Consider the following 24688-nt stretch of genomic DNA (forward strand, 5'->3'; position numbering starts at 1 on the left):
GCATGAAAAGTCCTCTTTTGAACTGTTGGTCAGGGTTGTCTGAGAGACTCCCAAAACATCACAGGTTATTGTTCTTGCCCTTGGTTGCCCCCCCAGAGGTGGAAGGTAAATCCCTATTGCTGAAGACAGCATGCACATCAGATTCAGGACCCAGAGGTCCCTGAGCTAGAACCTGAATGCCTCGTCCCTAAGGACTAGCTTTCATGGCAACAGAAGGTACCATACAAACTTCCAAAGGAAAGAAACAACCAATAAGTAGTCCTACCTAGTTATGATACCTATGAACTACAACCACCAGAATGGCACAATAGCCTTAAGGGTGCAGTACTGCCATGCATACCTTGGCAATAAACCACAGCTCTTGGACTCAAGACCTGATCAACACGAGGGAAATCCTAGGACTAGAAACCTATCCAACTACACAGGGCTAGTGAAGCCATGGATCTTGGAGAAGAACCTCTAGCCACCACTTCACTGAACCAGAATAATAATCTCTAATAACATTTTAAATATTTGTCCTTACACCCACATTTAGGTGGAATACTCACCTCTCATCAAGGAATTGTCTTTTTGCAACAAAGTGAAGCCATTATAGAAAAATATAAGCAGTCAAAATGTAGAGTTGTCAATTCCAGTCCCTCTACAATATAACTCCTGCACCTGGGGCTCAGAGATCCTTCCTGAAGAGAGCATGAATAGATTGTAAGAGCCAAAGAAACAGGAAGTTGGCTGTGAGATTATGTCTCCAAGGAATATCAAAAGCTCCACTCATGAAGTCCCACGACATGACTGCCTAAACAGGAGCTAAATGAGGATAGTCCAATAGTCCATGCTAACAAGGATGACTGGAAAGCTCAGGAGGCTTCAGCCCTACACAAAGAACTATAGGCAACTAAGGGACCCATCCCCCAAGACCTCAGGGGCTCCCTGAGACACAGACACCCCCTGCATCAATCGAATGAAGAGTGCCCGCACCACTGGAGGCACAGTGGTATCTGCACCGATTGAAGGAAGAGATGGGTAGACCCCAGTGCAAGAATACACTCAACAACATAAAGAGTAATATGGCACCACCAGAACCTAGCAGTTCTATAACAAACAGCAAGACCTGAACATCCCAACATAGAAGAAACAGAAGAAAACAACCTTAAAAATTACTTTATGAAGATTATCGAGGTCTTTAAAGAGGAAATGAAAAATTCATTAAAGAAATCAAAGAAGAGAGAATCTCTGGTGTTGAAGATATGATGCAAAAACACTCAATAAAATACTGGCAAACCAAATCCAAGAACATATAAAAAAAATCATCTGCCATGAACAAGTAGGCTTCATCCCAGAAATGCAGGGGTGGTTCAACATAGGAAAATTTGTCAATGTAATCCACCATATAAACAAACTGAAAGAAAAAACACATGATCATCTCATTAGATGGTGAAAAAGCCTTCAACAAAATCCAATACCCCTTCACGATAAAGATCTTGGAGAGATCAGGAATACAAGGAACATACCTAAACATAATAAAGAAAATTTACAGCAAACTGACAGTCAACATCAAATTAAACAGAGAGAAACTCAAAGCAATTCCACTAAAATCAGGAACAAGACAAGGCTGTTCATTCTCCCCACACCTATTCAAAACAGTATTCGAAGTTCTAGCTAGAGCAATAAGACAAGAAAAGGAGATCAAGGGGATACACATTGGAAAGGAAGAAGTCAAACTTTTGCTATTTGCAGATGATATGATAGTATACATAAGTGACCCCAAAAACTCTACCAGGGAACTCCTACAGCTAATAAACACCTTCAGTAATGTGGGAGGATACAAGATTAACTCAAAAAAATGAGGATCCCTCGTATATATGGGCCAAAAAAGAAATCAGAGAGACATCACCCTTTATAATAGCCACAAATAATACAAAATACCTTGGGGTAACTCTAACTAACCTAATGAAAGACCTGTACAACAAGAACTTTGAGTCTTTGAAGAAAGAAACTGAAGAAGATATCAGAAAATGGAAAAATCTCCCATGCTCATGGATAGGTGGAGTCAATATAATAAAAATGGTAATCTTACCAAAAGCAATCTACAGATTCAATGCAATCCCCATCAAAATTCCAATACAATTCTTCACAGACCTTGAAAGAACAATACTCAACTTCATATGGAAAAATAAAATTCCCAGGATAGCTACAACAATCCTGTACAATAAAGCAACCTCTGGAGGCATCACCATCCCTGACTTCAATAGTAATAAAAATAGCTTGGTATTGGCATAAAAAATAGACATGTAGACCAATAGAATCAAATTGAAGACCCTGACATTAATCCACACACCTATGAACACATGATTCTTGACAAAGAAGTCAGAACTGTACCATGGAAAATAGAAAGCATCTTCAACAAATGGTGCTGGTATAACTGGGTGTCAACAGGTAGAAGATTGCAAATAGATCCATATCTATCACCATGAACAAAACTCAAGTCCAAGTGGCTCAAAGATATCAACATAAATCCAGAACTCATTGGCACAAGAGATCACTTCCTAAATATTACAGAATGGGAAAAGATCTTCACCAACCCCATATCTGACAGAGGGCTGATATCCAAAGTATATAAAGAACTCAAGAAACTAGACATCAAAATACCAAATAATCCAATTAAAAATTGGGATAGAGATCTAAACAGAGAATTCTCAACAGAAGAATCTCAAATGGCCAAAAGACATTTAAGGAATTGCTCAACATCCTTGGTCATCAGGGAAATACAAGTCAAAACAACTTTGAGATACCATCTTACACCTGTCAGAATGGCTAAGATCAAAAACACTGAGGACAGCTTGTGTTGGAAAGGATGTGGAGTAAGGGCAACACTCCTCCACTGTTGGTGGAAGTGCAAACTTGTACAGCCACTTTGGGAATCAGTATGGCAATTTCTCAGAAAATTGGGAATCAATCTACCTCAAGGCCCAATGATACCACTCTTGTGCATATACCCAAGGCATACTCAATCATACCAAAAGGAAATTTGCTCAACTATATTCATAGCACCATTATTCATAATAGCCAGAACCTGGAAACAACCTAGATGCCTCTCAACCAAAGAATGAATAAAGAAAACATGGCACATATACACAATGGAATACTACTCAGCAGAGAAAAACAATGACATCATGAGGTTTGCAGGCTAATGGATGGATCTAGAAAAAATCATCCTGAGTGAGGTAACCCAGACTCAGAAAGACAAACATGGTATGTTCTCACTCACTAGTGGATATTAGATGTAAAGCAAAGGATAACTAGACTACAAGCCACAGCTCCAAGAAGCTAGGGACAAGGAAGACCAAAAGAGGGATGTATGGATCATCCTGGGATAGGGAAATAAAAGACATCTCCTGGGTAAACTGGGGGTAAGGAGTAGGAGAAAGGTAGATGGGAGGGGATAGGGGATGAGAACATGAGGGAACTGAATATGGAGCTGAGGGAGGGACAGAGTGGTAGCATGATGAAAGAGATTATCTTGATAGAGGGAGACATTATGGGGTTAGGGAGATACCTGGTGCTAGGGAAATTCCCAGGAATCTACAAGGATGACCAAAGCTAAGACTATTAGCAATAATGGAGAGGGTGCCTGAACTAACCTTCCCCTGTAATCAGATTGGTGAATACCTTAATTGTCATCATAGAGCCTTCATCCAGTAACTGATGGAAGCAGATAAAGAGATGTACAACCAAGCACTGGGCTGAGCTCTGGGAGTCTAGTTGAAGAGAGAGAAGAGGGATTATTTGAACAAGGGAGGTCAAAATCATTATGTGGAAATCTACAGAGCCAACTGAATCAAGCTTGTGGGAACTCACAAACTTTAGACCAACAGCTGTGGAGCCTACATGGGACTGAACTAGGCCCTCTGCATACAGGAGACAGTTGTGTAGTTTGGTCTGCTTAAAGGGCCCCTGGAAGTGGGATCAGGATCTATCCCTGGTGCATGAGCTGGCTTTTTGGAGCCCATTCCCTATGGTGGGATGCCTTGCTCAGCCTTGATGCAGGGAGGAGAGGCTTGGTCTTGCCTCCACTGAATGTACCAGGCTTTGTTGACTCCCCATGGGAGCCCTTACCTTTCAGAAGAGTGGATGGGGCGTGGATTGGGCTGGGGTTGGAGTAGGAAAAGGAATGGGAGAACTGTAGTCGGTATGTAAAATGAATTAAAATTTTTTTAAAAATAAAGAAATTATCTAACAACCACTAGAGGGAGTAAATAGATTCAAATGCCTACAGTTTTCTTCTCTCAGGGGCTCTAAGAGTTTCTTCAAAGACCCTCTGGACATTTTTACTGGATTTTATAATATACTGGATTGTATAGTTCGATACAGTGAAATAACTGCAAGAAGTACATTATTCAAAATTCTTAAGAAAAAAAACAGTGAATGGCCGGGCGGTGGTGGCGCACGCCTTTAATCCCAGCACTCGGAAGGCAGAGCCAGGCGGATCTCTGTGAGTTCGAGGCCAGTCTGGGCTACCAAGTGAGTTCCAGGAAAAGGCGCAAAGCTACACAGAGAAACCCTGTCTCAAAAAACAAAAAAAAAAAAAAAAACAGTGAATGACATTTGGAACATTGAAAAATTCTAACACATTTCAGACAACAGAACATCAAATTTATGCATAAGAATGGGCACATGCCCAGGACTGTGTACATTCATGCAAACACTAAATTCTCACCTCTGAATGAAATTGAGGTTCTACACACCTTAAATATAACTGCCAGCTGCCTGGAAAGAAACTAAAGTTACACCCCTAAAAATGGCATGGAGAACCCTCAGGAAAGGCTAAAGGGCTAGCTGGTGGCAAGAGTTTCAGTTTCTGGCTAATCAGTCTAAATTAATTGTCAGAGACCTCAGTATTAATGAGCAAGTAAACAAAAATCAGCCAAAATCACAACCATATCTTGAGAAAGCAAAATAATCTTATTTTCAGAATCACTATGCTATATTATTTTAAATGTCCAATTTTCAAATAAAAAAGACATTAAAAATCCAAGAAATATGCATGTAAAACATAGTCAATTGAAACTAACTTTGAAAAAGAATAACTGTTTGACTCAAATAATTAAAATATTAAATTTGCTATTTTTAAATATGAACCAAGAAAACTATACCTAAAGTACTAATAAAAATATGGAATACAGTTACTTCAAACAGAGAATATCAATAAAAAGATTAAAAGGAACCAGAAGAAATTCCAAGTTAAAAAGTGTAATAACTGAAATGAAAAGGCCAATCTCAGGGATCAGCAGGCGACTGAGCAGCCAGAAGGAACAGGAGCCTTTAAGAAGAGCCACTTGGGGATTACCTTGGCTGAGAGACAAGAAAATGAAAATAAAGATAAATGAGCCATGGCTTGGACATAAGGGAAAGCATCACTGCACCAGAGTCCTAGGAAAGGTAGAGGAGGTAATTACAGAGAGTGTTTGAAGAAATTGTTATTACTTCCCCAAATTTGCAAATATCATAAATCTACAAATTTAAGATCACTGAAATTTAGCAAGGCAAAACACAAGAAGATACACACCCAGACACTTTATGATCCATAAGAATCTATAAACAAAGAGAATTATGAAAACAGAGAAGTAACTAGTTATATATAAGTGATCCTTAACTAACAGTTTGTTTCTCATTTTTTCTTTAGAAGATATGATTAAATATAATATCTGAATAAGCTTAAAAGCAGAATAAATTACTATTAAAATATATTTCTACAAACTCCAGAACCAGATGGATTCACCAGCAAATTGTATCAAAGAATTAAAGCAAAATGAACAATAATCTTTCACAAACTATTTCAAGAAATATGAACAGGAAATATACCACAGTCTATTGTACAAAGTTATCATCACCCTAACACTAAAATCAAATGGAATATTCAGAGACTACAAGCCTTTATGAAACAGACCTCACAGTACCAGCAAACAAATCCATTGTCACAAAAAGGACTATATAGTGGGCCAGTGAGATGGCTCAGCAGGTAAAGGCACTTTTCACAATGCCTGACAAACTGACCTTAATTTCCAGGACCCATATAATTGAAGGAGAGCACCAATTCCTTTAAGCTGTCCTCTGATCTTCACACACAGGTCATAGCATTCATACACACCCCTCCCAACCTCCCAGCTATACAAATATCAAATCCAACACCCTTCACAGTGAAAACACTCAAAACAAAACAGAAGGGATCATCTTCAGTGAGATTAAGAACATCTTTAAAAACACAGTTAGCATTATTCTGAATACTCAAAAACTGAGACATTCCCTTTCCCCTAAGATAGAGGCAACACAAAGCCATTATTGATGAGGAAGTTCTAAATGAAGCAACTTGTAAGAAAAAAATTGCATTCATACCAGAAACAACAACATGCAGCTAACTTCAGGTGTCATATTTTGCATGGAAAATACTAAAGAATACCCCGCAAAGAGAGCTAATAAATAAATTATACAAATGGAAAGGTATAATATCAATATGAAAATGTTAACAGCATGTCTCTACACCAGCAACAAATAATCTAAAAACTAGCTAAATTAAATTCCTTTAATTTAAATTCATTTAAAATAGCATTAAAATGAAATAAGTAGGAAGAAACAATAGAAGTACAAAACTTAAAGTCAGTAAATTACAAAGTGCTCTAGACCCTAGGACCAGGGGTACAACCCATGCCCCTCTACCCTCACCCATTGCAGCCCCAGTTGCAGGCCAGCAGGCAAGACTCCTGCAGGGAGGCACCCACCCTTCCCCCAGTGCACCTTGTAATCTACAAATCCTGCTCCTGCCCCTAACCTACCCATCCCTACAGACTGCAGCTGCTCCCTGAGACACAGACCTCACCAGCTCTGACTAGTCCAAGAAGTGAGTGACTGTTCTCTCAGTTGGTCACCCCAGACTCTGGGCCAGAGGCCGAGGAGCACAACATGTGCCCCCCTACCCTCACCCATTGCAGTCCCAGCTGCAGGCCAGCAGGCAAGACGTGTGTGGACAGACTTTCCCACTACCACAACCCGTTGGACCCTGTAATCTACAAGTCCAACTCTGTCCCCCAAACCCACCCACCCTCCCAAGGCCCCAGCAGCTCCCTGAGACACAAACACTGCCAGTGCCAACTGGACCAAGAACAGCTCCCTGAGACACAGACACCCCTTGCACCAACTGGAAGAAAAGATGGGAAGATGGCAGTGCAAGAATACATTCAACATAAAGAGCAATATGGCACCACCAGGACCTAGCGGTTTTACTACCAACAAGACCTGAACATCCCAACATAGAAGAAACAGGAGAAAACAACCTTAAAAATAAATTTATGAAGATGATAGAGGCCTTTAAAGAGAAAATGAAAAATTCCTTAAAGAAATAGAGGAAAAGACAAACAAAAAATTGGAAGAAATCAATAAAGTCCTTAAAGAAAGTCAAGAAAACAAAGAAAAAGCAATGAAACAGGTGAAGGAAACAGTTCAAGACTTGAAAATTGAAATAGAGGAAATAAAAAAGAAACAAACCGAAAGGATGCTGGAAATAGAAAATCTGAGTAAACAAACAGGAACTACAGATGCAAGCATAACCAACAGGATGCAAGAGATAGAAGAAAGTATCTTTAGTGTTGAAAGTACAATGGAGGAAATAGATTCATTGCTCAAAGAAAACATTAAAGTCAACAAAGTCATAACACAAAATGTTCAGGAAATCTGGGATACCATGAAAAGACCAAACCTAAGAATAATAGGCACAGAAGAAGGAGAAGAATACCAAAGGCACAGAAAATATATTCCTTAAGATCATTGAAGAAAACTTTCCTAACCTAAAGGAGGAAATACCTATGAAGATACAAGAAGATTACAGAAAACAAAGTAGACTGGACTAAAAATAAAAGTCCCCTCACCACACAATAATCAAAGCACTAAACATTCAGAATAAAGAAAGAATATTAAGAGCAGCAAAGGAAAAAGGCCAAGTGACTTACTTATAAAGGCAGAACCATCAGAATAACACCCAAGTTCTCAATGGAGACTCTGAAAGCCAGAAGTCATGCACAGACATTATGCAGACACTAAGAAACTACAAATGCCGGCCCAGATTACTAGATGCAAGAAAACAATCACCATAGAAGGAGTAAACATGATATTCCAAAACAAAACCAGATTTAAACAATACCTATCCACAAATCCAGCCCTACAGAAAGCACAAGTAGGAAAACTCCAACCAAAGGAAGTTAGATGTACCCACAAAACACAGACAATAGATAACCCCACACCAGCATCCCACAGAAAGGAAACACACATACACTACCACCAAAAAATAACAGGAATTAATAATCACTGGTCATTAATATCCCTTAATATCAATGTGCTCAATTAGCCTATAAAAAGACACAGGCTAACAGAATGGGCACAAAAACAGGATCATCCTTCTGCTGCATACAAGAAACACACCTCGCCCAGACTTCCCTTCTGGACCAGAGGTGAGTATCCGGGTCCAACCCGGACCCCATCCCTGGGCACCAGCTACTCCGGGAAGACCTGCCCAACTTGGCCTCAGGCTCTGGCCACCAGGCGGGTCCCCTTCTAGCCACACCGGGAGGGATCCCCTTCTCCAAGCCCCCCGGCAGCCCCTGCAATCTCCGCGCCCTGCCTCCACGCCCATCTGCCCGAGACCCCAGCCACTTCCTGAGACTTAGAGACCGGCCCCCAGCTCCCATCCTGCCCCCGACTTCCCTTCTGGACCAGAGAGTTGGACAAGAGAACTCCCTTTTGGACAAGACAGAGAGACTTCCTGAATCTGTCAGCTCTTTCTGAAACAAGTACACTGATAAGACCAAGAAGGAACCACAAGGAGATGGGCAGACGACAAGGCAGAAGTACATACAACAAAATGAAGAGCAATACAGCATCACCAGAACCTAGCCCCCCTCCAACATCTAGTCCTGAACACCAAAAATTAGAAGAAGCAGAAGAAAGTAGCCTTATGAGTAACTTCATGAAGAAGGTAGAGGCTTGTGTAGAGGAAAAGACAAGAAAATTGGAAGAACGCTGTAAACAACTAGAGGAAAGGGCAAACAAATTAGAAGAAAACAATAAAGCCCTCCAAGAAAACAATAAAGCCCTCCAAGAAAACAATAAACTCCTGGAAGAAAACAATAAAGTCCTGCAAGAAAACAATAAAGCACTGAAAGAAAATTATGAAAAAGTAATGAAACAAACAAAGGAAACAGTCCAAGAACTGAAAAGGGAAATTGAAAAAATAAAGAAGACACAAACAGAGGGAATGCTGGAAATAGAAAATATGAGTAAAAGATCGGGAACTTCAGATGCAAGTATAACCAAAAGAATGCAAGAGATGGAAGAGAGGATTTCTGGCATTGAAGACACAGTAGAAGAAATAGTTTCATCAGTCGAAGGAAACACTAAAGCCAACAAAGTCATGAACCAAAATGTCCAAGAAATTTGGGACACCATGAAAAGACCAAACCTACGAATTATAGGGATAGAAGAAGGTGAAGAATACCAACTCAAAGGCACAGAAAATATATTCAACAAAATCATAGAAGAAAACTTTCCCAACTTAAAGAAGGAAATGCCTATGAAGATACAAGAAGCCTATAGAACACCAAACAGACTAGACCCCCAAAAAAGTCCCCTCGACACATAATATTTAAACAACTAAATGTACAGAATAAAGAAAGAATATTAAGAGCAGCAAAGGAAAAAGGCCAAGTGACCTATAAAGGTAAACCCATCAGAATAACACCCGATTTCTCAATGGAGACTTTGAAAGCCAGAAGGACCTGGACAGATGTAATGCAGACACTAAGAGACCATGGATGTCAGCCCAGACTAATATACCCAGCAAAACTTTCAATCATCATAGATGGAAGGAACAAGACATTCAAAGACAAAGCCAGATTTAAACAATACCTATCCACAAACCCAGCCCTACAGAAAGCACTAGAAGGAAAATTCCAACCGAGGGAAGTCAGATACACACTCGAAAACACAGGCAATAGATAAAGCCACAACAGTAAACCCCAAAGAAGAGAAGTACACACACACTACCACCAAAAATAACAGGGATGAAGAATCACTGGTCATTAATATCCCTTAATATCAACGGACTTAATTCACCTATAAAAAGACATAGACTTACAGAATAGATACGAAAGCAGGACCCATCTTTCTGCTGCATACAAGAAACACATCTCAAATTCAAAGACAGACACTACCTAAGAATAAAAGGCTGGGAAAAGACTTTCCAATCAAATGGTCTTAAGAAACAAGCAGGGGTAGCCATCCTGATATCCAACAAAATAGACTTAAAACTAAAATCAATCAAAAGAGATCAAGAAGGACATTACATCCTCGTCACAGGAAAGATCGACCAAGATGAAGTTTCAATTCTGAACATATATGCCCCAAACACAAGGGCACCCACATATGTAAAAGAAACATTACTAAAGCTTAAACCACATATAAAACCCCACACATTAATAGTGGGAGATCTCAACACCCCACTTTCACCACTGGACAGATCTCTCAAATTGAAACTTAACAGAGAAATAAAGGACTTAACTGATGTCATGACCCAATTGGACATAATAGATATCTGCAGAACATTCCATCCTAACAAGAAAGAATATACCTTCTTCTCAGCATCCCATGGAACTTTCTCTAAAATCGACCACATACTTGGACACAAAGCAAATCTCAACAGATACAAAACAATCAGAATAACCTCCTGTGTTCTATCAGACCACCATGGTTTAAAGCTAGATTTCAACAACAACAAAAACTACAGAAAACCTACAATCTCATGGAAACTGAATAATGCTCAACTGAATCACCAATAAGTTAAGGAAGAAATAAAGAAAGAAATTAAAGACTTCCTAGAGATCAATGAAAATGAAGACACCACATACCCAAACTTATGGGACACTATGAAAGCAGTGTTAAGAGGGAAATTCATAGCACTAAATGCCCACATAAAGAAGTTGGAGAAATACCACACTAGTGACTTAACAGCACATCTGAAAGCTCTAGAACAAGAAGAAGCAAAGTCTCCCAGGAAGAATAGACGCCAGGAAATTATCAAAGTGAGAGGTAAAATTAATAAATTAGAAACTAAGAGAATAATACAAAAAATTAATGAAACAAAGAGTTGGTTCTTTGAGAAAATCAACAAGATAGACAAGCCCTTATCCAAACTAACCAAAAGACAGAGAGAGAGAATCCAAATCAACAAAATCAGAAATGAAAAGGGGGACATAACAACAGACATTGAGGAAATCCAGAGAATTATAAGGTCATATTTCAAAAACCTCTACTCCACAAAACTGGAAAACCTAAAAGAAATGGACATTTTTCTGGATAGGTACCACATACCTAAGTTAAATCAAGACCAGATAAACTATTTAAATAGTCCAATAACCCCTAAGGAAATAGAAACAGTCATTAAAAGTCTCCCAACCAAAAAAAGCCCAGGACCAGATGGTTTCAGCACAGAATTCTAACAGATCTTCAAAGAAGAGTTAATACCATTACTCTCTAAATTGTTCCACATAATAGAAACAGAAGGAACATTACCAAACTCCTTCTATGAGGCTACAATTACCCTGATTCCTAAACCAAACAAGGATGCAACAAAGAAAGAGAACTACAGACCAATCTCCCTCATGAACATTGATGCAAAAATACTCAATAAAATACTGGCAAACAGACTCCAAGAACACATCAGAACAATTATCCACCATGATCAAGTAGGCTTCATCCCAGGGATGCAAGTGTGGTTCAACATATGAAAGTCCATCAATGTAAGACACCATATAAACAAACTCAAAGAAAAAAACACATGATCATCTCACTCGATGCAGAAAAGGCATTTGACAAAATCCAACACCCCTTCATGATAAAAGTCTTGGAGCGATCAGGAATACAGGGAACATACCTAAACATAATAAAGGCAATATATAGCAAACCAACAGCCAACATCAAATTAAATGGAGAGAAGCTCAAAGCAATTCCACTAAAATCAGGAACGAGACAAGGCTGTCCACTCTCCCCATACTTATTCAATATAGTACTTGAAGTTCTAGCCAGAGCAATAAGACAACATAAGGAGATTAAGGGGATTCAAATTGGAAAGGAAGAAGTCAAGCTTTCCCTAATTGCAGATTACATGATAGTATACTTGAGTGACCCCAAAGATTCCACCCAGGAATTGATAAAGCTTATAAACACCTTCAGCAACATAGCAGGATACAAGATCAACTCAAAAAAATCAGTAGCCCTCCTATATACAATGGACAAAGAAGCTGAGAAGGCAATTATAGATACATCACCCTTTACAATAGCCAAAAATGACATAAAATACCTTGGGGTAACACTAACCAAGCAAGTGAAGGACCTATATGACAAGAACTTTAAGTCCCTGAAAAAAGAAATTGAAGAAGATGTCAGAAAATGGAAAGATCTCCCATGCTCATGGATAGGCAGGGTTAACATAGTAAAAATGGCAATCTTACCAAAAGCAATTTACAGATTCAATGCAATCCCCATCAAAATACCAACACAATTCTTCACAGACCTGGAAAGAATAATACTCAACTTCATATGGAAAAACAAAAAACCCAGGATAGCTAAAAGAAACCTGTACAATAAAACAACTTCTGGAGGCATCACAATCCCTGACTTCAAGCTCTACTATAGAGCTACAGTAATAAAAACAGCTTGGTATTGGCATAAAAACCGACATGTGGACCAATGGAATCGAATTGAAGACCCTGACATTAACCCACACACCTATGGACATATAATTTTTGACAAAGAAGCCAAAAGTGTACAATGGAAAAAAGAAAGCATCTTCAACAAATGGTGCTGGCATAACTGGATATCAACGTGTAGAAGGCTGCAAATAGATCCATATCTGTCACCGTGCACAAAACTTAAGTCCAAGTGGATCAAAGACCTCAACATAAATCCAGCTACTCTGAACCTGCTAGAAGAGAAAGTAGGAAATAGTTTTGAACGCATTGGCATAGGAGATCACTTCCTAAATATAACACCAGTAGCGCAGACACTGAGACAAACAATCAATCAATGGGACCTCTTGAAACTGAGAAGCTTTTGTAGAGCAAAGGATACGGTCAACAAGGCAAAGCGACAGCCTACAGAATGGGAAAAGATCTTCACCAACCCCACATGTGACAGAGGACTGATATCCAGAATATATAAGGAACTCAAGAAATTAGACATCAAAAGGACCAACAGTCCAATTGAGAAATGGGCTTTAGAATTAAACAGAGAATTCTCAACAGAGGAAACCCAAATGGCTGAAAGACATTTAAGGAATTGCTCAACATCCCTAATCATCAGGGAAATGCAAATCAAAACAACTCTGAGATACCACCTTACGCCTGTCAGAGTGGCTAAGATCAAAAACACTGAAGACACTTTATGCTGGAGAGGATGTGGAACTAGGGGAACTCTCCTCCACTGCTGGTGGGAATGCAAGCTTGTACAACCACTTTGGAAATCAATATGGCACTTTCTTAGAAAATTGGGAATCAATCTCCCCCAAGATCCAGCTATACCACTCTTGGGCATATACCCAAGAAATGCTCAATCATACCACAAGAGCACTTGCTCAGCTATGTTCATATCAGCATTGTTTGTAATAGCCAAAACCTGGAAACAACCTAGATGCCCTTCAACTGAAGAATGGATAAATAAATTGTGGCACATATACACAATGGAATACTACTCAGCAGAGAAAAACAATGACATCATACAGTTTGCAGGCAAATGGATGGATCTAGAAAAAATCATCCTGAGTGAGGTAACCCAGACTCAGAAAGACAAATATGGTATGTACTCACTCATAGGAAGATGCTAGATGTGGAACAAGGATGACTGGACTGCTACTCACATCACCAGTGAGGCTACCTGGAAAACAGGACCCCAAAAAAAGACATGGAGAAATGGACAAGATCTACATGAATAGCCTGGTCATGAGTGGGAACAATGAAGGGCGACGGTCGAGGGAAAGAGAGTGGGAGATCCTAGCTGGATCAAGAAAAGAGAGGGAGAGCCGGGCGGTGGTGGCGCACGCCTTTAATCCCAGCACTCGGGAGGCAGAGCCAGGCGGATCTCTGTGAGTTCGAGGCCAGCCTGGTCTACCAAGTGAGTTCCAGGAAAGGCGCAAAGCTACACAGAGAAACCCTGTCTCGAAAAACCAAAAAAAAAAAAAAGAAAAAAAAAAAGAAAAGAGAGGGAGAAAAAGGAATAGGAGACCATGGTAAATGAAGACCACATGAGAAGGTGAGAAGGGGAGGAAGCAGAGAGCTAGGGAGGCCCACGGAGATCCACAAAGATACCCCCGCAAAAGACTGCTAGCAATGGTCGAGAGACGGCAGGAACTGACCTACTCTGGTGATGGGATGGCCAGACACCCTGATAGATGTGCCATAAACCCCATCCAAGGACTGAGGAATCTGAATGCAGACATCCACGGCTGGGCCCCTGGTGGAGCACTGGGAGTCTAATTAGTGAGAAAGAAGAGGGTTTATATGAGCGAGAATTGTTGAAGCCAAGGTTGGATAAAGCACCGGGACAAATAACTAAATGAATGGAAGCACAGGATCTATGAACCAAAGGCTGAGGGGCCCCCAACTGGATCAGGCCCCCTGAATGCGTGAGACACTCATTTGGCTTGATCTGTTTGGGAGGCAGCTGTGCATTGGTGCCAGGTCCTGGGCTCGTTGCATGAGTTGGCTGTTTGAATCCTGGGACTTATGCAGGGACACTTGGCTCGGTCTGGGAGGCGGGGAATGGACCTGCCTGGACTGAGTATACCAGGTCGATCCCGGTCCTCGGGGGAGACCTTGATCTGAGGGAGGTGGGAATCGGGGGTGGGCTGGGAGGAGGGGGGGCGAGAGGGGGAGAACAGGGGAATCTGTGGCTATTATGTTGAACTGAATGGTGTTGTAAAATAATAAAAAAATGAATAAATAAATAAATGTAAAAATGAAAAAAAAAAAAAGAAACACACCTCAACTTCAAAGACAGACACTACCTCAGAGTAAAGTATTGGGAAAAGACTTTCCAATCAAGTAGACTTAAGAAGCTAGCTAGTGTAGCTAACCTAACAAAATAGACTTCAAAATAAAATTAATCAAAAGATATTCAGAAGGACATTACATATTCATCACAGGAAAAAATCCATCAAGATGAAGTCTCAATTCTGAACATTTATGCTCCAAATGCAAGGGCACCCACATATGTAAAAGAAACATTACTAAAGCTTAAATCACACATCAAACCCCACACTCTAATAGTGGGAGACTTCAACACCCCACTCTCACCAATGGACAGGTCTTCCAGACAGAAACTTAATAAAGAAATAAGGGTACTAACAGACGTTGTGAATGAAATGGACTTAATAGACATCTACAGAACATTTCACCAAACACAAAAGAATATAGCTTCTTCTCAGCACCTCACAGAACCTTCTTTAAAATTGACAACATACTCAGTCATAAAGCAAATCTCAACAGATACAAAAAAAATTGGAATAACCTCTTGTATTTTATCAGATCATCATGGCTTAAAGCTAGGACTCAACAACAAGATAAACTGTAGAAAGCATACAAACTCATGGAAACTAAATAATGCTGAACAGAATCACCACTGGGTCAAAGAAGAAAGAGAGAGAGAAATTAAAGACGTCCTAGCATTCAATGAAAATGAATGTACAATATACCCAAACTTATGGGACACTATGAAAGCAGTACTAAGAGAAAAGTTCATCGCACTAAATGCCTACATAAAGAAGTTGGAGAAGTCTCACACTAGCAACTTAACAGAAATCCTGAAATCTCTAGAACAAAAAAGAAGCAAACTCACCCAGAAGGAATAGACGCCAGGAAATAATCAAATTGAGGACTGAAATCAATAAAAGAGAAACAAAGAGAACAATACAAAGAATTAATGAAACAAAGAGTTGGTTGTTTGAAGAAATAAATAAGATAGACAAACCCTTATCCAAACTAACCAAAAGGCATAAAGAATATCCAATTAACAAAATCAGAAACAAAAAGGGAGACATAACAACAGACAAGGAGGAAATTCAGAGAATCATCAGGTCATACTTCAAAAGCCTGTACTCTACAAAATTGGAAAATCTAAAAGAAATGGATAATTTTCTGGATAGGTACCACACCCCAAATTAAGTCAAGACTAGATAAAACATTCAAATAGACCTATAACCCCTATAAAATTAGAAGCAGTCATTAAAAGTCTCCCAACCAAAATAAATAAATAAAAAAGCCCAGGGCCAGATAGTTTCAGCCCAGAATTCTACAAAAATATCAAAGAATAGCTAATACCAATGCTCCTTAAATTGTTCCACAAAAAAAAAAATGTTCCACACAATAGAAACAGAAGGGGAAAAAAAGAAACAGAAGGAACATTATCAAACTCTTTCTATGGGGCTACAGTTACCCTGATACCTAAACCACACAAAGATGCAACAAAGAAAGATAATTACAGACCAGTCTCCCTCATGAACGTTGATGCCAAAATACTTAATAAAAATACTGGCAAACTGAATCCAAGAACACATCAAAAAAAATCATCTGCCATGAACAAGTAGGCTTCATCCCAGAAATGCAGGAAAATCTGTCAGTGTAATCCACCATATAAACAAACTGAAAGAAAAAAAAAACACATGATCATCTCATTAGATGCTAAAAAAGCTTTCAACAAAATCAATACCCCTTCATGATAAAGATCTTGGAGAGATCAGGAATATAAGGAACATACTTAAACATAATAAAGAAAATTTACAGCAAATTGACAGTCAACATCAAATTAAATGGAAAGAGACTCAAAGCAATTCTGCTAAAATCAGGAACAAGACAAGGCTGTTCATTCTCCCCATACCTATTCAATATAGTATTCGAAGTTCTAGCTAAAGCAATAAGACAACAAAGGGAGGTCAAGGGGATACACACTGGAAAGGAAGAAGTCAAACATTTGCTATTTGCAGATGACATGATAGTATACATAAGTGACCCCCAAAATTCTACCATGGAACTCCTACAGTAATGTGGCAGGATACGAGATTAACTCAAAGAAAAATCAAGAGCTCTCCTATATACAAATGATAAACAGGCCAAGAAAGAAATCAGAGAGACATCATCCTTTACAATAGCCACAAATAATATAAACTCTATTGGGGAACTCTAACCAAGCAAGTGAAAGACCTCTTTGACATGAACTTTAAGTCCTTGAAGAAAGAAACTGAAGAAGATATCAGAAAAAGGAAAGATCTCCCATGCTCATGGATAGGTGGAGCCAATATAAAAATGGCAATCTTACCAAAAGCAATCTACAGTTTCAAAGCAATCCGCATCAAAATCCCAATACAATTCTTCACAGACCTTGAAAGAACAATACTCAACTTCATATTGAAAAATAAAAAACCCAGAATAGCTAAAACAATCCTGTACAATAAAGCAACCTCTGGAGGCATCACCATCCCTGATCTCAAGCTCTCCTATAGAGCTATAGTAATAAAAACAGCTTGGTATTGGCATAAAAATAGACATGTGGACCAATGGAATCAAACTGAAGACCCTGACATTAATCCACACACCTATCAACACCTGATTTTTGACAAAGAAGCCAAAACTGTACCATGGAAAAAAGAAAGCATCTTCAACAAATGGTGCTGGTATAACTGGATATCAACATGCAGAAGACTACAAATAGATCCATATCTGTCGCCATGCACAAAACTTAAGTCCAAGTGGATCAAAGACCTCAACATAAATCAAACTACACTGAACCTGATTAAAAAAAAAGAAAGTAGAAAGTACACCTGAACGCACTGGAGATCACTTCCTAAATATAACACCGGTAGTACAGACACTAAGAGCAACAATTATTAAATGGGACCTCCTGAAATTGAAAAGCTTCTCTAAGGCAAAGGACATGGTAAATAAGACACAACATCCTACAGAATGGGAAAAGATCTTCATTAACCCCACATCTGACAGAGGGCTAATTATAGTAGAATACTTTAAGGTGTGTTACTTCTATTTATGTTGCATTTGTTTAACTCTGTGAAGCTGTGTTACTGTGCCCATTTAAAACACCTGATGGTATAATAAAGAACTGAATGGCCAATAGCAAGGTAAGAGAGAGATAGGCGGGCTGGCAGGCAGAGAGAATAAACAGAAGGAAAAATCTAGGAGGAGAGGTCTAGGAGCCAGAGAAGGAAGAGGACTTCAGGGACCAGCCACCCAACCACCGAGCTACACAGCAAGCCAGGGAGTAAGAGTAAGATTTACAGAAGTAAGAGAACAGGAAAAGCCCAGAGGGAAAAGACAGATGGGATAATTTAAGATAAGGAAAGCTAGTTAGAAACTAAGACAAGCTGAGGCCAGACATTCATAAGTAATAATAAGCTTCCATGTGTAATTTATTTGAGAGCTGGGTGGCAGGCCCACAAACAAAGAGCAAAGGGGAAAAAATAACAGCTGATCTCCAACATATAGAGAGAACTCAAGGAACTAGACATCAAAATACTGAACAATCCAATAAAAAAAATTGGGCTACAGAGCTTAACAAAGAATTCTCAACAGAAGAATCTCAAATGGCCAAAAACCATTTAAGGAATTGTTCAGCATCCTTAGTCATCAGGGAAATACAAGTCAAAACAAGTTTGAGATACCATCTTATACCTGTCAGAATGGCTAAGATCAAAAACACTGAGGACAGCTTATGTTGGGAGAGGATGCAGATCAAGGGGGACACTCCTCTACTGTTGGTGGGAATGCAAACTTGTACAGCCACTTTGGGAATCAGTATGTCAACTTCTCAGAAAATTGGGAATCAATCTGCCTCAAGGCCCAATTATACCACTCTTGTGCATATATTCAAGGCATCTCAATCATACCACAAGGAAATTTGCTCAACTATATTCATAGCACCATTATTCATAATAGCCAGAACCTAGAAACAACCTAGATGCCCCTCAACCAAAGGAGAGATAAAGAAAATATGGTACATATACACAATGGAGTATTACTCAGCTGTAAAAATCAATGACATCATGAAATTTGCAGACAAATGGATGGAACTAGAAAATATCATCCTGAGTGAGGTAACCCAGACTCAGAAAGTCAAACATGGTATGTACTCACTCATTAGTGGATATTAGATGTAAAGCAAAGGATAATCAGACTATAAGCCACACCTCCAGAGAAGCTAGGAAACAAGGAGGACCCTAAGAGGGACATATGGATCGCCTTGGGAAAGGGAAACAGATGATATATCCATGAGTAAACTGAGGATAGGGGAGCAATAGAGGGGAGGGAATTGGGTATAATAACATGAGAGAATAGGATGGTCGACCTGGGGGAGGGATAGAGTGGGAGAGCAATGAAAGAGATGTCTTGATAGAGGGAGACATTATAGATTTGGGGAGAAACCTGGTACTAGGGAAATTCCCAGGAATCCATGAGGATGACCCCAGATTAAACTACTAGCAATAGTGGAGAGGGTGCCTGAACTGGCCTTCCCCTGTAATCAGATTGGTGAATACCCTAACTGTCATCATAGAGCCTTCATCCAGTAACTGATAGAAGCAGATAAAGAGATGTACAACCAAGCACTGGGCTGAGCTCTGGGAGTCCAGTTGAAGAGAGAGAGGAAGGATTATTTGAACAAGGGAGGTCAAAATCATTATGTGGAAATCTACAGAGCCAACTGAATCAAGCTCGTGGGAACTCACAAACTTTAGACCAACAGCTGTGGAGCCTACATGGGACTTAACTAGGCCCTTGGCATATAGGAGACAGTTGTGTAGTTTGGTCTGCTTGAGGGGCCCTTGGCAGTGGGATCAGGATCTATCCCTGGTGCATGAGCTGGCTTTTTGGAGCCCATTCCCTATGTGGGGGGAGGACGCCTTGCTCAGCCTTGATGCATGGTGGAGGAGCTCGGTCCTGCCTCAACTGAATATTCCTGGCTTTGCTGACTCCCCATAGAGCCTTTACCCTTTTGGAGGAAGGGATGAGGAGTGAGTGGCAGGGAAATAGGAAAGCTGGGGGGAGTGGGAGGAGGGATAAGACAGGAATCTGAGGTTGGTATGTAAAATGAATTTTAAAAATTCTTAAATATATTTTTTAAAAAGAATAATTGGGAACTTACACTCCAGTTTAAAAAGAAAAAGAAAACTACAAAGCAACATGAAGATAAATTAGGCTTAAATAAATGTGAAGTTACTTAATGTTCATTGAGTGAAAGGATTAATAAGTGGCAAAAATTGATCTATAGGTTCAGTTCAACTCCTATTTTAAAAGCCCAATGTCCTTTTTGTTGAAATTGGTACTGATTATAGAATTGATGTAGAATTGCATGGGACCCACAGTAGCAACAAAAAAATCTTAAAGAGAACAAAAATGAAGGCTTCGCATTTAATCATTTAAAGACTTACTATAAAGCAACAACAATCTAAACAACAAAGATGTTGGCATAAGAAACAGACATGCAGACCAATGGACCAGAATGGAGAGCCCATTACTAACCCCACAGCCAAATAACAGTGACAAGATAGACCTCAACAACATGACAGTCATACACTAATGTATCAAAAGCAAAAATGAACTCAGAATGGATCATAGTGAAGACTGTGAGACTCTTAAAAGGAAACAAAGAATAAACTAAGACGATCAAAGTTTAAAATGTACTTTTCAAAAAGACTTAAAAAGTAAAAATACAATTCGCAGAATAGGAGGAAATGTTTGCAAGTCATATTGTTTAATAAGCATCCAACAGTCAGGATACTATATAGTATTATATACAGTATTAGTACATAATAAAAAAAAAACTCTACAACTCAACAAAAACAACAAAAAGTAAGAGCCAGATATGGTCTCAAATAGGCATTCTTGCAAAAAGATACCTACACATATTAATTAGATATAATGGGAAGAGGCACCTCATTAGTATTAGGAACATGCAACTCAAAAACCACAATAAGCTATCATTCACACACAACTAGGATGGTCAGAGTAAAAACAGATGGATGGTAACAAGTGTTGTTGTGAATGTTAGGAAGTTTGAACCTTCATATACTGCTGCTATGAAGGAAAACAAGTTCAGGCCCTCTGGAAAGCATTTTAGCAGTTCTTCAATATGTTGAATATATAATTGATATGTTAGCCACAAACTATTCTCCTACGATATATACTTAAGAGAAATAAAAACATACATTCATATACAAAAATATTATTCAACTATAAAATGAAGTATTTACACAATCTCAACAACAAAAAAAAAACACCATCACATAAAATGAACACAAAGGCCATATAATGTGTGATTTTACTTAAGTCCAAAACAGCAAATACCAAACAAAGTATTAGCAGTGTTCGGGGACCGGGAATACTTGCTCAGTGAACATAGAAGCTTCTTTACAATACAGTAACAATGGGGAATTAGAGAGTTCTGATGGCTGTCAACCTTGTCAACAAACTACAAAACATGCAAGAAGGCATTCTGTGGCAAATAAAATGAACTCAATAAAAGTTCCAAAAAGTTGCAGCTGCTGTGTCACATATGAGTACTCTGAAAACATATATCCAAAATCTTTATGGTGTTTAGATCTCAACTGAAAATTATTTTAGCATATTTAAGCTTCCACATTTAATATTATAGTGAGCAGTGTATCTGTTACAAGTAAAATCACTATAGGAAACTTTAGTTAACTTTTAGAAATAATTTTTCTTTGCACGCAGAATTAGACTTGAATAATTCCAGCTCTACAGAAACCACTTTAATTCAGCTCCACAGAAGGAAACCGACCTTCGGGAAGGAGAGTAACTGGGGACCATTAGCTTTTTCAACAGGACTGTCAAATTGTAAACGGATGCTAGTAACATTCTATTATTGAAAAGCTATTCATGAGTACCGGGAAAATGTGATGATCCCACTATTTTCAGTGAATCTTGAATCAAGCGAAAACTTCTTGGCAATCGAGCCAAATATCCAACTATGAAAAACAAAAAGAAAAAAAAAGTGATCTAAGTCTGTCTTGTAAAAATTCCAAAATATTAAAATAAGAGTATCTTGCCTCCATTGCAAAAAGTATAAATCAGTTTTCTATGACTGCTATATACTGTTCTGCATACTCCTTAAAGAATTTAATATACCTATGACTTACACCTGTTATAAAACTTAACCCAACCTTTCTGTGCCTACTTCTAATACTCTCCTGCCTTACAGGACCCAATCAGAACCCTGCCCCCTCAAGCCCCCCTCCCATCCTCATTACTCGGCTATTGTAACTGGCATCTCTCTTTTAACACTCAATCTGCAATGAAATGCAGTTATTCATACACATACATCATTTTTCTTGGTACAAACTCCATTGATGGAAGCACCAGTGTTTAAGTCAACTTATCAAGAATCATTTGCAAGCACCTTGCCTTTGACATGGAAACTATTAAAACAATGACTATGAAAAACATCCTGCTAGTCTTCATTCATTGTTGAATGAACACATATGACAGCATGATGCTGTGAACAGAATGAATGGGGAAGACCATGCAATGGCTGTAAAGCATTAACCCCAAAGAGTCTTAACAACAAGGAGAGATCATGGCATTAAAGGCTGGAGTGGAGTTTAATGGAAATTCTACCACATACTGAAATTGAGGAAGTTACTTTAAACTACCAGTTTGGGGCTTTCATCTGCAAAATGAGATTGACAGTAATTCCAACCTTACATGTTTATCATAGGAGCTGTGAAGTGCTATATGAGTATCAGCCTTTACTACTCAGTTTACATTTTAAGATGCTAATTGCTTATCCTATTTTTGATAGTCCTTATTGGAGAAAAAAGAAAGGCAGGCAAAATTTTAAAACAAAAACACAAACTTTCATTACCAGGTATAAGGCCAAGAGCCATATTCCAATGCATCTTTCTTAGACAGAATAATTAGACAATTTATTCTCACAGAACTATCTTTGCACCAAACACCTGGACGATATTATATAAGGAGTAATCGTCATTACCCCCACCCCCCATTGTGTCTTAGTATGCTTTCTGTTACTGTGATAAACATTTTGCCAAAATCAGCTTGGGGTGGGGGATATAGAGAGGGTTCATTTCACCTTACAGGTTGTACATTGTCCAGGAAAGCCAAGGCAAGGACTCAAGCACAAACTTGGAGGCAGGAAGCGAAGCAGAAGCATGGAGGAACACTACTTGCAGAGTTGCTGTCTCAGCCTTCCTCGGCTTGCTTTCTTACACAGCCCAGGACCACCTGCCCAGGGATGGAACCACCCCCAGACAACTGGCCCCTCCCATATAGAAAGCAATTAGGAAAATACCCCTACAGACACGCTCTGGTGTCAATCTGATAGAGACAAATCTTCAATTGAGGTTTCCTATTCTCAGGTGGCTATAGTTTGTGTCAAGTTAACAAAAATTAAAAAGTCCCATTTCTTTCCTTTCTCTGCCATTTTCCTTTCTTCACATTCCTTCTGTTTGTATCCTTGATTACTTTATCTTTTCATTCTCCCTTATATGAACAAATTTTAACTTCTGACAAGGGTTACCTCTAGTACATTTCTTTAGGATCTGTGGGACACAGCTTATTGTTAGTAAGTTGAAACACACAAATGCAGCCAAACTCTTCCACTTAAAAAGCAAATCTAGTAAACGCTCTTTTCTTTCTCCAGCATAAATATACTTTGAAACAGTGAGAAGTGTTACAGTTTAGTCTTAGAAACACCAGCTACACCCTGCATTTTACATCCTGAACCAACAGAGGGCGCTCCGCTATCAAGGATGTTTTAAGGCTCCCTGGGTTCACATCACTTTCTGTACATCTCTGTACACACGTCTCTGAAACACAAAGCTGGCGAGGACCCACGGACCTCAGTGTATTAGGGCACTTTTCATTTAAAGCTTCACGTTTGAATAAATACTCTCCTGATTGTTCAAACCGCGACCTTCTCTGCGCACACGCAGTTCTCTTTGGGACGCCTACACAAACCAAGGCTCTCCCTGGCGCAGCGTCAGCCGCAGAGGGTTAGAGGGTTTCTTTGTGTGAGCCGGGGTCACGTGACTCGGGGCCAACGCAAGGCGCCCGCCATGCGGCGCCGAGCCTCACCTGCAGGGGGCGCCCGCAGCAAGGCGGAGAGCAGGACGGCGGCCACCGACAGCGCCGAGAGCGTGGAGCCCGCGGCCCCGGCCCGCCGCCGGCCCCGCGGAGCCCGGCCCGGGGCCAAGGCCTCCATCCACACGCCACCGCCGCCGGCCGAGCCTCGGCGCTGAAGGTCGTTACCTGGCGCGCGCCCACCCGCCGCCGGAAGTTGGCGGACGGCGGGCCGGAAGGACGGACCGACGGACACGCCGCCACTTCCGCTCGGGCCGCCTGCGGCAGGTGTGCTAGCTTGGGAGCTGGCTTGGGCGCCCATGGGAGGCAGGGGCGTCGGTCCCCGAGGGGGCTCCTTTGCCTTTGAGGTCACCGCACCACCCACCCAGGGAGCCCTCCAGAACCTCAGTGTCTTGTCAGAGATTCCAAAGCTGGGAGAAGAATCTTGTGCCCCCAAGTTCTAACTGCTTCCCTGTGGTGCCTGGGGTCGGCGG

The 24688-nt window shown here is 39.9% G+C and overlaps 1 protein-coding gene across 3 annotated transcripts in view; it reads right to left on the reverse strand.

Annotated features, from left to right (window-relative positions):
* Nucleotides 1–24516, reverse strand: part of Zpbp (zona pellucida binding protein) — a 164804-nt gene extending 140288 nt beyond the window's left edge. For 2 of the 3 annotated variants that reach the window (XM_076545967.1, XM_076545966.1), the window contains exons 1-2: nucleotides 24210–24516; nucleotides 22001–22081 (exon numbers count right to left, since the gene is read on the reverse strand). In XM_076545967.1, coding sequence (XP_076402082.1) covers nucleotides 22001–22081; nucleotides 24210–24516 — 388 coding nt within the window. The remainder of the gene's footprint in view (nucleotides 1–22000; nucleotides 22082–24209) is intronic. The other variant, XM_042285613.2, reaches the window with a different exon arrangement.
* Between the last annotated feature and the right edge of the window lie 172 nt (nucleotides 24517–24688).

The sequence above is a fragment of the Peromyscus maniculatus genome, chromosome 10 (genome assembly GCF_049852395.1).
Source record: "Peromyscus maniculatus bairdii isolate BWxNUB_F1_BW_parent chromosome 10, HU_Pman_BW_mat_3.1, whole genome shotgun sequence".
NCBI classification, from domain to species: domain Eukaryota; kingdom Metazoa; phylum Chordata; class Mammalia; order Rodentia; family Cricetidae; genus Peromyscus; species Peromyscus maniculatus.